The 17,620-nt window shown below is 43.3% G+C and overlaps 1 protein-coding gene across 4 annotated transcripts in view; it reads left to right on the top strand.

Moving 5' to 3' along the window:
* Nucleotides 1-17,614, top strand: part of ptpn12 (protein tyrosine phosphatase non-receptor type 12) — a 34,707-nt gene extending 17,093 nt beyond the window's left edge. Inside the window, exons 9-17 of one of the 4 annotated variants that reach the window (XM_031858887.1) lie at nt 304-370; nt 487-564; nt 1,061-1,159; nt 3,416-3,501; nt 7,736-7,910; nt 8,239-9,172; nt 12,946-12,999; nt 13,985-14,072; nt 14,376-17,614. In XM_031858887.1, the coding sequence (XP_031714747.1) occupies nt 304-370; nt 487-564; nt 1,061-1,159; nt 3,416-3,501; nt 7,736-7,910; nt 8,239-9,172; nt 12,946-12,999; nt 13,985-14,072; nt 14,376-14,385 (1,591 nt within the window). In that variant the 3' untranslated portion in view covers nt 14,386-17,614. Of the gene's footprint in view, nt 1-303; nt 371-486; nt 565-1,060; nt 1,160-3,415; nt 3,502-7,735; nt 7,911-8,238; nt 9,173-9,673; nt 9,695-12,015; nt 13,037-13,984; nt 14,073-14,375 lie in introns of those variants that run through there. The other 3 variants (XM_031858886.1, XM_031858888.1, XM_031858885.1) reach the window with 3 other exon arrangements.
* Nucleotides 17,615-17,620: the final 6 nt, after the last annotated feature.

Raw genomic sequence — 17,620 nt, forward strand, 5'->3', positions numbered from 1 at the left:
TGTGTGTGTGTGTGTGTGTGTGTGTGTGTGTGTGTGTGTGTGTGTGTAGAAACTGTGCTCGTTAGAGTAGCAGAGGCTCTCTGACAGCATGAGATAAAGTTGTATGCGTCAGGCATGATGCCACATGATGCTTGGCTCCTGTCTCCATCCTGTCTAGGAGACGTGTTGTTGCATACAAAACGTTCATACATGTGGTTGAGAACAGATTTGAATCCAGAGGTTAATGTTTGCGATGAGGAAGGAAGCTGGAAAGTGTGTGTGTGTCTTGTGTCGAATCTAATCCGTATGAATGTGACTGTACAGTGCCGGCTGTGGGAGGACGGGCGCTATCTGTGCTATCGACTACACGTGGAACCTCCTCAAAGCTGGGGTATGTAAACACGCACACGCACACACACACACACACACACTCCTACGCATACCTAAAACATACCTTTTTAGGTTCAAGTGAGAATGACTCTGTTATGTTTTGTGTGCTTTTTAAAGAAAATACCAGAAGATTTTAATGTTTTCCGGTTGATCCAAGAGATGAGGACGCAACGACACTCCGCTGTACAGACCAAGGTTTGTTCTAGTTGCCTCAGCTGGACATCACTTACATTCTCCTGTCCTATTTGTACCTTTTTTAACGAGCATCCATTCAAATGTGATGAACGTCTTGACTTTAACAAAGCACCCAGCCTCCTCTGTTGCTTTCATACCTATTTTATGATCTCCCCTCCCTCACACGTGTCCCGGCATTGAGAGGGAAACCGAGCCCTGTTAGGTACATGATAGAATTGCCTTGATAGAGACTACTGGAAGCCGGTAACTCCAATGTCATTTCCGAAAAAGCAATACACTTACTGCCTTACGGGGGAGAGTAATGAGGTGCATCAGGGAAGCACCGCTCTATTGTTTTCACACAGGTTGTATTCCACAGCCTTGTAAATGGATGTTTTTGAGCTTAGACATGATAACGTTTTTGCATTTTTATTGATTTGCTGGAAACCTTTCGTTTTTTCCCTCGTTCATCTCTCCTCCATTTATCTCATTATGTCTTCGTCTTTTGTCTCTCCAGGAACAGTACGAGTTAGTTCACAGAGCCATCGCCCAGCTCTTTGAGAAACAACTGCAGCTACTGGAGAGCCCCACCAACACGAAGATACAAGAGGGCATGGTATGACACACACGCACATATAACACACAGACACAACACGGCATATTGTGCATGCTGTCTGGTGTAGAAAGACAGGATGTTGCTGAGTAACACACTTGGAGTGGAGAAAGAAAACTCACAATAAATTAGTCACAGGGGAGGGAGAGGGTAGGAGGGAGTAGAGGAGAGAGGGAAGAGAGGCCTTCAGAAAAGTGTGCTCTGTACACAGACTGAAAAAGAAGAGTTGCAGAGTTTGTGCCAAATGAGAGATCTCTCCTCTGCAGGGTACTCTCAGAGGACCACATACAGTCAGACCTGTTTTTAAAAGAGCTAGACAAAGACTTGGCTATGTCACTCACCGCTGTCCCCTTTTTCATTTACACACTAGTCTCCCTTGCCCCCAAACACACATGCACAGTATACGACGTATCCTTAATTGTCCCCGTTCCTCCTCCCATTGCACCAGAAGTGCAACCAAACCGAAAAAGAAGCAGCCCCGGTGTTAACTGCACTGCTGTAATGATTTCATCACAACCTGGTGTTGGAATATTGCATGTGACAGACGGACGTAAAAAAAACTGAGTCTGTAGTTGATCACTGAGCCGCGGCTCACGTCCATCATCGCACATCATTATGGAGCAGAGTTGGGGAAGCGACTTTGAAAGTCACGAGGCTGCGAGCTAGGACAAGTGGAGCTCCAGAAACGCTACACTTTAGTTATTTCACACCAAGCGTTACAAGAAGTAATGTTATGATTAACAAATGCATATTTTATTCCCGTCGAATTTGGGGGATTCCCTGCTACTTCGTAACAAAAGAAGTGTCTCTTTACTGGAAAGGTTCCAAACCGCACTGCTACTGGAACATATAGTTAAAGTCGTAGAGCCGCTGCTCCCCAGCTCTGTCATGTAGACATGAGAAGACAAAAAACAGAGGTCAGAAGCATCAATGAGACAGTGTGCTGAGACCGACCAAACTAAAGGCGGAGGGGCGATGACAGACTGCGTTGGCAGCGACCCAGGGGTCGACTTCCTGCTCAGGAAGCCCCAATTACATCACCCCTCTCCCATGATGCATTCTGAGAAGTCTGAGAATAGACGCGCATCCGTCTGGGAAAGGCAGATCTCTGCAGAAGACATTCACAGGGACACACCGTGTGTTCCGTTAGGAAAGACTCGCGCACACTTTCTAAACTCTTACTTAAAATCTTTCGCTACTTCTAAAGCGAGGAGAGTCCGCTGAACTTTACTGTACATTTTTAGTTTTAAACGTTTGTGCTTATTAATCATTTGTTCAGAGTAGACGTGTGTTTATGGAGGACGACGACAACTCCGGTGCAAGTTTGTTTCTTCTCTTCATAACCTTGTCATTATCTCACAAAGTTGCAAGTCCAACGGCGCGCACTCGCACTCCACACAAAACATTATCAGTGTGCTGTACTGACTCAGTCCGTACACACGTTGACTCACGTCCAGTCAGCCATTGTTGGTGACTAAAACACCCACATAGGTGCTCTCAATGGCAGTACGAACAATAAGCCTACACATGCACACATCCCACACACGGGTGTTTCTGCTCGCACGCAGGCGCTGTCGTTTTTTGCAGGAAGTAGCCTCGTCCTACCAGATTGAGTCTTCATAACACATGAAGCTAAATGAGGTGTAATCACATCCTCAGTCTTTCCTTCAAGTTAGTTCCTCGGGAGATGATACATTTACAGATACAGAGACACACTGAGTTCATTTGTGACTCAAAGCTCGATGGAGGTGTTTACAAGGCGGAGCCGACTCAGAAGTTTCTTAAAATGACAGAATTTTCGTAAAAACTTTGAAAGTAAAATGTGCTAATGTGGCCCGAGCAACAATGTATAAGAGAGGCACAAATCTGAGAGAAACTCGCACTGCCGAGCAGCCAGATGTTTTTATGACTTTTGGGTAATAAAAAGCCATTTTGCCCATTAGAACATACCAAAATCAATTTAATTTGGTGTACGCAGATTGTTTTATACTTTCCATTACTTCAGTTGGTTGTTAAAGAATGTGCCAAGTGGGACATAAACAGTGCGGTGGGACAAATTTTCGAATGGAGACACTGTTTCTAAACTACCTAAAACAAATCTTTGACATTACTAAACTGCAACTTCTTTTTATTTAGTAGCAGCACTTCTGGCTCTTTATGTATTTAAAAACCCAGAGTTGCACATTAAACGCAAACTCGCGTGTCTATTTCTGTTTGTGTGTGTGTGTGTGTGTGTGTGTGTGTGTGTGAATTGTCCAGAACGAGAGCAGTCCAGATAAAGCAGCCCGGCAGTCGGATGACGAGAGATGGGACACCCCTCCTCCCAAACCTCCCCGCGTACGCAGGTAAGACACGTTCCACGCTCGGACGGGTAAAACGCTTAAAACTTCCCAAAACGGATGCGCTCATCCTCCACACTGATGAATGAACGGGCTCACGCAGAAGGCGTGAGGTGGCCCGTGACAGAACACAGTGGGTGTTGTGTTTCGTGAGAGGAACGCAGCAGCAACAGAGAAAAATCACAGCACAACAGTTTGTGTGGAGCGCACAATGGAAACCTATTAAACTGACCAAACGGAAGCAGCAGGCGTTGTGAGCTTTCTGACACATTAGTTCCCCCGTCAGCCCACAGATGCAGCCAGCCTCCACTTCACTGAAGTTAACTTCTGCCGTGGCCTGAGGAGGAGCTGTAATTATAGATCATTTTGCAACTATTAAGAATACTCTGCAACACTCGGTGGTGTTGCGTGTACCACGACCCTCGGCTAGTTGAAGTAGAACTGCTATATCTGCTTTCATCCCCTCCTCCTCCTCCTCCTCCTCCTCCTCCTTTGAGAACAAATATGCGCTTTTTCACACTTGCAGGCATCTGGTTGGTATCTGTCATATGCAGAAACGCACAGTTTACCCTCTCTCTCTCTTTTCCTCTTTAACTCTTTCTTTGGCACACGTCCCACATTTCCTCATTCCTTTCTTATCCTCTTCTTCTCTCCGCCCCCTTTTTCTCCCTCTCCTCTCGTTTTTTTGAATCATTTCCCCCCCTTTCCCTCTTCTTGTGATTTATCCACAGAAGGTTGTTGAAGCGGGAAAAAAAAACCATACGTTTTACAACTTTTTAAAAGAAGCCGGGTTGATGCTCAATGTGTTGCCCCAGTGCTGTGGCTTTAATGTCACAGGGGACATCTTGATGCCAGGAGACACTTTCACTTAATTACATGTTGCCAAAAGCATTGTCTAAAAACGTCCAGTTTGAAATCATTTTGTGTGTCCGTGTGTGAATCATTGGCTCTGTGCTTAACAATGTAATTTACATATTTTAATTCTAACTCTAAAACAAACATGTATCGCAGCTAATATGACCTTTTGTGTGTTTTATTTGTCTTCCGTACTCAGCCGCTTTCATGGGAAAGCACACATATTGTTTTTTTTCAGAGGTCCTAATTTTGGGATGTAGCTGCAAGCGATCTGTTTACTGAAGAGGTTCTTTCCTGCTCTAAGTAAAACAGACACATTTGAGCTCTGAGTTGCTGCCAAAATACGTGGCTTCCCTGGAAGACTCTTGCATCCTAAATCTCAGCGTGTGTGTGCGTGTGCGTGTGTGTGTGTGTTTCCTAGAGGAATAATAGGGCCTACGTTAAGCCTGGGAGTATTTTAGTGATGGTGAGAGCTATTTTTACCAACATAGTCCACATTCTGTCGGCCACACTCCCCCTGGGTCACTTCAGCAGTGTTTGTGTGTGTGTGTGTGTGTGGGGAGAGGACATTTTTGTTGTGTGTGTTGGAGAAGGAAACATACTGCAGGAACTCCATTGAGGCTGGCATCAAGGTTGCAGATACTGAGTCATGGCTTTCACACACACACATATTCACAGCCACACCCTGAAGAGTTATATCCTCCACACTTTCAGAGCAGAATGTGTCTGTAGCGTCTCAAATATCTCAAATTGTCAAGTACCAAAAGGTGGCGCATAGAAGTTTGTCAGATTCTTAGTCTATTTTTGTACAGTTGTTGTGTTGCTACATTCAAATGTTGCTATTTTATTAAATTTTAAAAAGGGTTTTGTAGACAAACGTGTTGCTATTTCTCAAAGTGAATCATTTAGTTATCTGTCCTGAAAACCTTCTTTCATATTAGCACAAATATGGCACGGCCGCTTTATTTATAGAGCTACTTCCGGCGCCCTCTCTTTGGACCACACCCATCTTTGAAGGCTTGTTAATCATAAATGAATATACAATACATTATTTTTGAGTTTCTATTGTGATTCTGTGCTGAAGAGGAGACTCATCTCAAACACACAGAGGGAGAGAGTTGTTAGTTCTTATCATTTGCAGACAGTCACATTGACTATCATCTAATCTAGCGAGCCAAAACACACATTTGTTTAAGTCGTGATCTGTGTCGTTTGAGGTTCGGTGTCTGTATGAATCGGTCCTCGTCACAACCTGAAACCACGAAGTGTCTCTTTAAGCTTTATCAGCTTCTAGCGCATCTCGCCACTGTGACCAAACACTGATTTAAAAATGCAGCTTCTTCAATCTGGAGGACATGCGTGTTGAGGGCACAGTGCGCTTGTGGTGTGTGTGTGATTGTGTGTTTGTGTGGGTGGTGCATAATTTAAGTTCTTATGAAGGCGTGCATCTGTTTGCAATGCATACATACGAGTGAGTTTAGGTAGAAGAATACGGAGTGCATGGTTAGTGTCGTGTGATGCTTTTTGAATCGGGTTTTACAATAGTCGCAGATGCTTAGAGATCACGGCATTTATAAACAAAATACAAACATTTAATAAAGGTTTTAACACAGTATAATAAAGTGAGAGATAGATATAAGAACATTTTAAAGTTATTATTAATGTACAGTGTTTTTCAACAATTATAAATTCTCCTATAAAGAAACATTTTCTAGTTCAAAGGTGAGGGAACGACGCTCGTGATTTTTTTCTAACGAGTCAGGTAATTCTGGTGAAGAGTTAATATGGTGTTTTGGCTGCACTCACACATGTACACATAATGCTGTATAATATAATCACTACTTCTTTATACACTTTATGTAAACCCTTTATTATATTTTGATACCGACGTGCATTTTTCAAGGATGCCTCGTGTTGCAGTTTTCAGTTGTCTTGTGTGCTTATTTGTTTTGCTGTCACTTGTTGCTGTTTGCTCCTGTGATCGCTCAGCTTTCCTTCAGGACAGATTTTAATTGAATCTTGTCTCATCTTAGAGAATAAATGATTCATATCCCCATGGAAACAATCGGCGCCAGTGGGAATCATCTGTGCTCTTGTTAAATATTGTGAATAATCTTTTGCCTGCTCGGGCAATGAAGACGGTATACAGAGGGAGAAACTGTCGAGAGTAATTCATGTTCTCGTTAATGAAAACTTTACGTTAGAAAAGCTCCTGAATTTAATCTCAACAGGAATCCGGCAATTGTGACCTCTGACCTCCCCACTCAGGTTATAACAAAAGATGTAAGTGATGATTCAGTGTTAATCATTACATGCTTTCCATTAATAAACGAAAATACACACGGCGGATCGCAGCCTCTGTTATAGAGGAGCGTCGGCCAATGGCAGCTTCTCTGTGGCTTCATGAGGAAGTGATTGCAACTCCAATGTTGCTCAACAAAAGGAAGTCCCCTGTCCTAGCTTTCAACATCTTCTGTGTGTCTGACTTACTATCTGTATGTCGTACACACACACACACACACACACACACACACACACACACACACACACGCACATATATGCAGTCATACGTTATCTCTTGCTTTCGACATGCACTTCTGATTTAGTACACCACCACATCCTTTCACTGTTTAGTTTTTGTTAGTCTGTGTGTGTGTGTGTGTGTGTGTGTGTGTGTATTTGCATGCATGTATATATTCTGTGGAGTGGAACATTATCTTAATGTTTAACTTTCCATTGCTGTGTGGTCACAACCTCAGTATCCTGTGTATAATTCACACCACCTACACAGTTTACCTATAGGTGTGTTTATAAGTGGTTTATTAGTGCGTGTGAACAATGAGTAATATATTATCACATCTTTATGCAGTACTGCAGATGCTATACTGTACTAGTCTGTTTTCAGTTGGCTTAACAATATCGGATCATGTCCGCCTCAAATCAACTAAATAGGAGCGAAACATAAAGTAACATCTGAAGACATGTAATTTGTCTCCGACAAGTTTTTAAATTCTGCCACCTAGTGGTGGGAAAGTTCACAACATGAACAGATCCTACCTTTTAGTTTCATTGGTGCATGTAATATATTTAGTATAAGTACATTTCTTCATCCTAGTTTCATCATTTCTTTTTAGACGGAGAATAGTTTAGAACTTTCTTGGGGGGGAAAAGTGTCTGGAAGTTGTGAGACCAGTATGATGTAATTCTTGCTCTTTCATCATTTTCATTTCCTGAATTGCCTTTAAACCTTTTTCTTTCTTCTTCTTTCTTTCTCAAGCAAATACGATAGATTTTTACTTAAACATTCAAGCCACTTATTTTATAGCGTAAACTTAAAATAGCGTGCCAATGAATGATCTCTCTCTCTCTCTCTCTCTCTGTCCAGTTCGCAGGCAGAAGGTGATGTGAAGGAGGAGATCCTCCAGCCCCCGGAGCCTCACCCCGTGCCCCCCATTCTCACCCCGTCTCCACCTTCAGCCTTCCCCACCGTCACCAACGTGCGGCAGGACAACGACCGCTACCACCCCAAACCTGTCATACACGTCCTGGATACCACACAGGTGAGTTACTTACACAGAGATGTAAAGATCTGCTAATTACTAATAGTTCCAGCTCTAAATTTAACGATAGCTTTTTAACGGAACTGTTGCGAACGATAATCCTGAAATATTATATTGTTTTTTTTTCTTTTGTTAGCAATTACTAAAAATATGTGAAATAGCGCTGATCTCGCTGTAGTGTCCTTTTACAATCTTAACGGAAGAAATTGCTGGATCAACTTTCTTGCCTCCCTTTCAGACATGCCCCTAATACATGGAAGACTTCCGTTGTTTTCTAGATGATGCTGTGTTTACGGAAAGTGCTTAAATGTTTTTTTATTCCTTTCAGAATAAAGACGCGGACCAGCAGCAGAACCAGTCAGAACCCAGTCCCAACAATCAGACCAGTTCTGCAGAGCAGAAAGACCCAGATCTACTAAGTCAAAAGCAGCAGACTCAGGTCTCAAACCTGGACCTCAACGACAACTACAACAACAAATCGACATCGACGAAATCCGAATCGGGCCAAAGCCAGACTCAGACTCCCTCCTCGCCCCTCTCTCCGGCTGTTGAATGTTCCGGGGCCCCTCGGATCGAGAGGAAGCTGAGCATTGAGATTAAAAAGGTGCCGTTGCAGGAGGGACCTCGTAGTTTTGACACTTCCTCCTCCGTCGTAGTAGCGGGCGGAGTGGGCAGCAGTTCCCCCAACAGCGCAACAGCGCTGCAGAGAACCCACGCCTTCAAAGCCCGCTCCGGCCAATCCCTGCTGACGTCTAGCTCCTCGCTGTCGGAGGACTCGGGCACGGAGGGGGGAGCGGGAGGGTGTGGGGAGAGTCTTGCAGACGTGGTCGTCCTAGCCAGACCGAACCACCTCCCCGTGATGAGCGAGAAGGGGGAGACGCACGGAGGGGAGAGAGTGGAGGTGAAGGCCGGCCAAGCGGCGTGGGCTCAGGCCTGCAGCAGCCCCGAAAAACATTTCCCCAAAACCTCCTCCTCGTCGTCCTCCTCGGACCGCGTCGCCCCATCCTCGTCCTCCTCCTCCCACCTCTCCTCCTCCTCGTCGTCCTCCTCCTCGACACCCGTTAGGACTGCCCTGAGTTTCACCAACCCCCTGCACTCGGATAATTCGGACGAGCAGGGGGACGGAGAGATGACCGGAGGAAAGGAGGGTTGTCGTACTAATGTCTCCACCGCAACGGCCATGGTTACATCGTCTCACCACGCAGACCAGCAGCCGGAGCGGAAGGTGTCGCCCATGTCCATCGCAGGGCAGAGCTCTGCAAGTATGTCAGCTGCTTTTATTTAATGTCTCGATCCAAGTCCTTTAACGAACTGGCTGCTTTCCTGACAAAAATCAATTAACAACTTTAGAAGGAAGTCCGATAAATAAGCGTCTGGAGTAACTAAATAAATCAGATTTAGACATCAGATCGATTTGTTCGCGAAACATTTGACTAACTTAAGTAAACACTGAAGGGGGTTTCAGCTCAGTTCTGAGGAGTCCAGTTAAGTTCTACTCACTAAAACTGGTGAAGGCACTGAGAGTAACTCTTTATTATCCTCACACACACACACACACACACACACACACACTGTTATACTGCTTGGCTTAGAGAGACCAGGAAGAAAGGAATAACAAGAAAAGAGTGAGAGAGACGGAGAAACAGAGTGAGGTAGTTCCAGTCTCATTTCAAGCATGGCTGTGTGACTAATTGGTTAGTTTGCGAGGAATGCTGCAAATGTTAACGGGCAAACATCTGTCAAACCGTCTCTTTCTCTTTCAGCTTGTGCGTGTTTTTCTCAAAGTGAGTGAATATTCGAACGGGAGAGAGAACGAAATAAATCTTATTTCCTGAGTGTTTTTGTCACAGTGCAGTTGTGTGTGTGTGTGTGTGCGTGTGCGTGTGCGCGCGCATGTTGGATGGTGAACGATCAACACTGCATGAGACTGATAAACACACGTTGGCCGACTCTGAGCACGTTGGGTTGAACAGAGCCGCGTCACGCTGTTTGTGCTTCGGTAACGGCCTCACTGTCACCACCGCGCCCCCGAGATGTTGTTTTCATCCTCTGGTGTGTACAGAATGACATTCCTCCTCCTCCTCCTCCTCTTCCTCCTTCGTTGATTTCAAAATCTTGAGATTTCGAAATCTTGCTGTGAGAGATTTCTTGCTGTGGTTGAAGTGGACTTTGGCTTGCAACGGTTTTGATCTCGAATGGGTTCAAAGCGTGATGAAATACGACCTAACTGCATTTTTGGATTTTGCTGTGCAGGTGCATGATTTGAACCAATTTAGCCTCCTGTGACGATTGGTTTGCGTTTTTTTTGGTCTGCTTGGCTTTTCTGGCTCATCATGTGCTGGGGCTGCGGTAGCGCTTTGGAGTCGGGTCATGAAACGCTGATGGCTGCTTGTTTGTTTGGTTGCAACGATCTAACGACTGCTTGTTGTCAAGCGAAGGCTGGTGGCTGCTTGTTCTGTTGGTTGAATTGTCAATGAATCAGTCAAACTTTATTTAAATTGTACATTTTATACGGGGTAGTGCAGGTGAAGAGGCTTTAGCACTCTAACTAACTAGAGGAAATATAAACGGTTCAGAAGTGGGAAACCAATGCGTGCTATGTTAGTATTAAAATGTAAGAAATTACAATTATATAAAGCTAGAATATTAAAACTAAGGGATGACTAAAGTTCTACCTCTCCTATCTGAAAATGTAATGAACAATTATAAGTAAAACAATGAAATAAACAATTAAAAATGATCTTAAACATGCCAGTCAAAAGACATGCGTTGCTATCAGTAATAGATGTTTTAACGCTCAGTATTCAGTTATCATTAGTAGCTTCAGACGTTCACGTGCTAGTAATTCCACTGTTAGCTGAAATTACTGTAGGTATTCGACTTATCTTGAGATGCAAGCAACATCCCAACAAAAGCACGTGAACTCTACGTTTCCAAAACATGCTGCAGAGCTACATTAACTAGCATCCGTCTGCACCTAATGAATTGGCGGCTTCGTGTACTTCCTGTTTTATTTAAATCACCCAGCAAGATAAAATCATCACGGCGGGAACGACCGGCTGCAGGTCAGACGATTAGCCATAAAAGAGCCGTTATTTCGCAGTCGATGGATGGTCTCTGCCATGTTGAATGACGACATTATACTCGAAGGCGAAGACCTCTTCTACACGTCCCTCTTGCATTGCTTCCAGATGTTACAGCAGGAACTAATCATAACAGTAATGGCCCGTTGGGTGATTTGTCTAAAGGCAATATAGATATTTTCAAATGCTAAAAGGATAAAACTAGGAGAATATAAGGAAATATAATCATGACTGTCTGGAGCATGTCAAGGATTTTAGTTGCAACTCAATGCTTATTTACCAGTAAACTTCACAGATATTAAATGTGAAGTATTACTTATGGTTAGGCGTCAAACAAAGTCCTGAAACTAACTGAAGGAAACCTCTACAGTTCTTAGCATCAATATCAGCGTTAACACAGTTCTCAGTATTTGGCATCTCTAAATGCACTTCTGTCTGTTTACAGATACAAGTATTGATTTCCATGTGATCCCTCACAGTTATGGAAAAAGGACGATAAAAAATGCAGAATGAATGCATTTACAGGCTTTGTAGCAAATGAGTGTATCTTTTCAAATTCCAATTCAAATGGCTTTATTGGCATAAACGTATTCGGATGCTGTGTTACCAAAGCAATAAGTATGTTGTGTTGAGAACATTGTTAATAAATAAAAAAAGAAAAAATGACGTGTATTTCACTATTCATTAAAAGTAATTTAAGTGCTTTTCAACAGCTGATTTCACTTTTTATGTTGCTGAAAACGGCATAAAATTGCAATAAAAAATAAACAAAGAAAAGTATATAATGACAGAATACAGATATCTGTCCGTTTTTAAATTGAATTTGTCAGGTGACGAAACACATTTTTGTATCACTTTTGGTTTCTAGTAATCCGCTATCATTAGAGAAGGAATCAAGGGAACGGTTTCAGCTCGTGAGCTTTTCTTTGCATCGTTAACATTTGACTGATCGATCTCTTGTCTTTTTTCGGGCCACTTGTTTACGTTGCTTCTCATCTGACCTCTGACCTTTTTTAACCCAGACTGCTGGGACAGCGACGACTCCCCTCCCCCCCTCCCCGTGAGAACCCCCGAGTCCTTCCTGCTGGCCACAGGTGCGTTTGCATTGGTCCAGATTCACAGGTGTGTTTCCAGCGCAGTGGATCCACTGGGTCTCCTCCCGGACCTGGTGTGTGTTTATATGGCTGGTCACAGAAGGTGGATGGATCACTGAATATATGAGGCTTTTTGACTTGAGACTGAACTAATGGTTGGTATGCAGTCGGTGGTCTGAAAAAGGAGGTTTTCTATTCCCATTGTATCTGGTCCTCTTATCTGGTACCTTACCATGTTCGAAACAGGTAGGACCGCAGTCTCTCTCATCCTCGCTTCAAGCTGTCAGATGGACACACACATTGCAGGAATCAGGCCTGTGTCCACACTTCTTTTGTGAGACGCTTTACCAGTTTTACAACACTAGGGGGCACCATCGGCAGACTGCATTTCAGACCTGCAGGGTTCCTGTGGAGACCATCTTAATAGAAAGACTATAGTTGGTGGCAAACTGTGTCCCAATACATACTACAAACAGAAAATGGCTCAACAAAGTATACTCAAAACCATCAGCATGAATACTTGAAATACAAACATTTGATTTTAGACTGTACTACCGGACACTATCTGTATTTTCATCATCTGCTGTTTATGATCAAGAAGGATCATAGCTCTGACTTGTGTGCACTGACTCAGTCTAAATACAGATGAGGATGAGGCCTTAGTTCACTTTTCTTTTTTTTTTTTGCGCCCCAAAGTGGAGGATTTTCTCCCCACTGTGACGCTGTATTGAGGGAAACGGTGGCTCAATGGAGGAGGGTGTGTGACAGATATGAATGTGTGTCGAGGTGAAGTGAAGTTGTTCACTTGACATCGGTCCTTTCTTTGTGAAACTCACTCTTTGTGTCTCCCTCCGTCAGACCCTCTGGAAGTGAAACCGTCGGCCTCGGCTGAATGGAGCGGTTCAAATAAAGGTACGGACATCTGCGCCGGAGTCTCTGCTTGTTTGCCCTTGCGTTTATAAGCTCGTTCACAGTAGCTAGTCAGCGGAGCAGAGCGGGAAGACGGACCTTCAGTGTTTTTACAAATTAGCCCCGTCCACGATAAGACGGCATTTGTCAAAAGGGGGCAGCTGACAGAGCGAGAGAGTAATAACAAGAGAGGAAGAGATGCAGAAAAGATAAAACACGTCTGTCGAGAGGTGAAATGAAAAATGTGTGTGTGTGCTGAGTCACGCAATGATTGTGTGATGATGGCAATTTAGTGCTTCAGTAGTTTCTCTGTGTGTGTGTGTGTGTGTGTGTGTGTGTGTGTGTGTGTGTGTGTGTGAGAGAGTGTGAGAGACAGAGGGAGAATAATCGAAAGAAACTGTTAGACTTGAATTCTGCTATGATTTGTTTTTACTGGCTATGAATGTAATGCCAATAGGAGCATTTATAAAGAACACAAATGTGGTTTCATTCCTGTTCCTGCTGGTCGACGGCCTTCAGTTGTCACTAACTAAGTTTGTTTCATCAGCGTGTAAAGCTCCACATAGTCATGTACATGTTCCTCGTACGTGTGCTGTGGTGTTTTTTGCATTGGAGGTTCAACGCGTGTGTTAAATCATCCCAAAATGTATCGCACTAATGCATAAATGGGCGTCAATTCAAACCTAATTATGAAATGATCTGTGAGTGGAACACTTGATTGATCCGGCGTTTAGTATTTCCAGTACCAACTACGTTAAACTGAAATAAAGAAATGGAAAATGCTGGTAGTAATTATATCAAACTTAGGAGCTCTCTCAGTAAAACTAATGCAGTTTAAATATGTCTTACATCACTCACACTATTATGCAGCACCTCCTGAGTACTTAACACCGCTGATATTCACACAATGCTTCCGGCCCATTCATCCGTGTGTGCGTGTGTGCGCGTGTGTGCGTGTGTGCGCGTGTGTGCGTGTGTGTGTGTGTAGACGTGTCAGAGTGTGTTAAGAAGACATCTCCAGCTGACCCTGCATCTGCTGGCACCACAGCAACAGACAGCAAGGCAGACCTGGGTGGGTAAGTCTGCTGTCTTACCTCTTTTACATGATTCCCCCCTCTGTGACTGTTGCTCTACTTTTCATTCAAAAACATTAAGTAATGATTTTTATAGTCTCTCTGCAGAAAACTTTGCTGACAAACGTGTTTTCTTTTGTGACGTGCGGCGTTGCTTTTGCATTAGCTGCATGTGCATAAAAATGTTTGTTTTTTGAGACCAGGCAACAGTTGACGGCACATCGGAGGACATATTTCTGGATGTGTTTTTATTCAGTTTAGAGCAAAACAAACCCAGCTAAACAGTTCTTTTCCGTCTTCTGTCAGGGTTCGGTAACCGCTGCATTCAGCCCAAAGGCCCTCGGGAACCCCCTCTGGAGTGGACATGATGGGACGGTCCGTCTGCCCGTCCACACAACGGTGTCCTCCCTTGTCGAGAGATGGAACGCTACCGATCTCACCTGGCTGGTCCAAAAAAAAAAAAAAAAAAAAAAAACCTAGTTGATAGATGCTACACAGACAGACAGCACAGAGTTATACAGAAACGCCTTCTGTGTAACTCTGTGCAACACCTCCTCCTCCTCCTCAGTCCTTCCTTCAACGTGACATTGTGCAAAGCAGATGAACACTTACTGGTCAAGTGGCTCGTCCACGTTTTCCTGCTCCGCTTGCTGATGTTTTAGGTTTTCACTTCTCTAGATGCTGGTTTCCTGTTAACGGTTAAAGAATAATTCCTGTTTTGGTGACTTGAGTTAAAAAAAGAAAACGTATTGCTTTTCTCTCGCGCTTTAGACGCATCAAAAAAATGTGTGTGGCAAAATGAAGAGGGACCCTTACATGTTCGATAGAAATTGTCTTTCACGCTAAATGAGGGGGAAAAAAAACACGTTTTTTTCATCATAAATCAGGAATTATCTTTAATCGGAAAAGCTACTGTGGGAAGCTGATTCCTGGGGTTTGACTGAACTCCCGTCAGGTGTCTGCTTCCTTCTTCTGAATGAACAACAATCTTCAAAGCAAGCCTAGATAATCTATTACCCATGATGCAACCTTTTCTGTTGGGTATGTACAGGTTGCCAGGGTGCCCCCCCCCCCTCTCTTTCAGTGTGCTGGTGCTACATTACAAAGGCTCAGCTTAGAAACGGAGGCACTAAAGCTGAATGTTAACAACCTATTACCTGTTCCTCACTTCCGTTGTGGTTTCCTGTAGGATTTATTCCTGTATTAGCTGCAGTGACTTCAGCTCTAGTACTTTGTATTTCTATGCTGACCTCGCTGATTACCAGAGACATAGGTTGACGTAGTTTGGTCATTGCGGTAGTCAGCTGGCTCCTTTTAAACTGGCTGTTAACGGAATTGTTTTCCGCGTATTTGGCGTTCCTGCCGAGTGTTTGTTGAGACGTTTTATCCCACTCTCATGTCTGTGTGTGTGTGTGTGTGGAGCTGCTTAGCTTAGCATTTAGACTTGACACTTGTACATTTTTGTTTTTACACTTCCGTTTTTTTTGCACTTATAAAATAAATAACATGTGAAGCATTAATTAGTGAGTTGTGGAAGTGTGGGTCGTCAGACTTTAGGAACTCTGAACTCAGCCGGGCTAGCCTTTTCCCTCCAGTTTCCAGTCTTTATGCTAAGCTAAGCTAACCGGCTGCAAGCCTGTTTCTCAAAATGTCGAACTGTTAGTTTGAATATCTGCTAATTGTGAAATCATCGTGTTGACGTCTTAGACAACAAAGCTGAATGCAGAGACGCTGCCAACTGAAACCTCGGAGTTCTGTGACCGGTGATTCGTCACACTTCATGCATGATTTGCAAAAAGTTGAACCAAAGAGTGATGTTCCCTTCTCAAATTCTCATCATTAAAAGCAAAGATTAGTTAGAAAGGCGAAGCAGGAACATATCAGAGACCTGTAATCCTCAAAGATTTAAGGCAGCATTTAAAACTGCGTGTCCAAGAATTCCGCTGTTTCCAGCCAGACGGGGTTGAAATGACCTTAAACCACAAAGTAATGGCCAAACTCATCTCTGTGATTCTGGCTCTCACTGCTGGGAACATGAGCCTGCCTTAGTCTGCCTCTCAGAGGAGACGGCCAACGACAGTCCTCCTTAATTTGGCTTCTCTCATCAGTTCATTATTCTGTGTCTATTTGGCATCTCTTGGTTGCTACATGCAACTCATATTTCCTGTTTATTTATTTTTTGTCCTCAGCACCATACTGTTTTTTTTTTTTTTTGGTTTTTTTTCTGTTCTCATTCTCCTCCTGTTGGATGATCGACCAATGCGAATCAATGATCTTTTATTTTAGCAGCCGGTTTACTCATGATAGACCTCCAGTGTTTGGGAGTAGGAATGTTACACATCACCTGAGACTCTTATGGGACTCGACAGATTAATATAAAGTCTGGTTTCCCCACAAACAACCAATCCTCTTCAAATCCGACTTGTGTGGTGTTTCATCTGAGGGCCAAATTTTTTTAAAATCATACTGTATCTGCTTCTGTATGTGTGAGACAACGATGATAGGGACCCAGGACTACTGTTTTTCTCTGCTAATGTCATTAGCTACCATAACTATACAGTATATGCATTGTTTTATAAAGATAAAAAAAAACTGTACAGGGCAGTTTCGGTATATAATATTTCAGATTTTTTGTTATCTCTTTAAATATTCTTATTAACAGAAGATGTAAGAAAGTCAGTGCATGATGATGATTCCTCCCCTGCGCAGTGTTTCCCCTTCGAACTGTAAATTATTTTTTGTCTTTGCTTCTGGCAAATATTTCAGGGTTGTTTTTATTTCCTATGTTGGAGTTATATGCTTCAAAAGATCTAAAAAAATTATTTTTAATTGGTTGGCAGAAGAGAAGCATTGACTGCCATCCAGCTCCCCTTAAGATGGCTACAACGGGCTTCGAATAAGATTGTAATAATAATATTGATGATGATAATAATAATAATAATAATGGTGGGTTTTTTTTGTAAATGGTATTTTAGAAGTTATTTTTGTATACACGGTTGTTTGTTGCGTCACAAGTGTACTGCTCCCCAGCCAAACTCCCTCTTCTCACATGCTTTCTCCGCCTCTTCGTCATTTCCTTTTTTTTTTTTTCACTTTTTGATTTATGTTTTTCTGTCTCAGCTCTTTGATGTAGAACATGCAACAGAGACAGATCTCCTGTCCTGGACGAGGAGCATCTCGCTCTTTTACGCTTCGCTCAGACTTTCCCTTTGCTGTTTCCTCTCTTTCACCCCCCCTCCCACCGTCCTCTCTGCTCTTCTAATTTTAAATGTCTGTCGCTTTCAACATGCCTCTTTGTGCCATCAGATCAATTCACTCGAGCAATGCATCTCTAACTAGTCAGTGGGTCAACTTAACGAAATACGCTGAATAAAACTGACGAATAGACATTCTGAGAGAAAACGTTCTTTGAAACGTTTTTTCCAACTCTCCATTTTTTTTCTGTTAACGACCACCTGCCCCTCTAGCTACCTGACCCTTTCACATGCACACTAGCCTTGATCTCAGAAAAGAGCCCACCTGTGCCTTTAAGTGAGAGCCTGCCCCCCCCC

Source organism: Anarrhichthys ocellatus, unplaced genomic scaffold (genome assembly GCF_004355925.1).
Source record: "Anarrhichthys ocellatus isolate YVR2014 unplaced genomic scaffold, GSC_Weel_1.0 scaffold21, whole genome shotgun sequence".
Taxonomy (NCBI): domain Eukaryota; kingdom Metazoa; phylum Chordata; class Actinopteri; order Perciformes; family Anarhichadidae; genus Anarrhichthys; species Anarrhichthys ocellatus.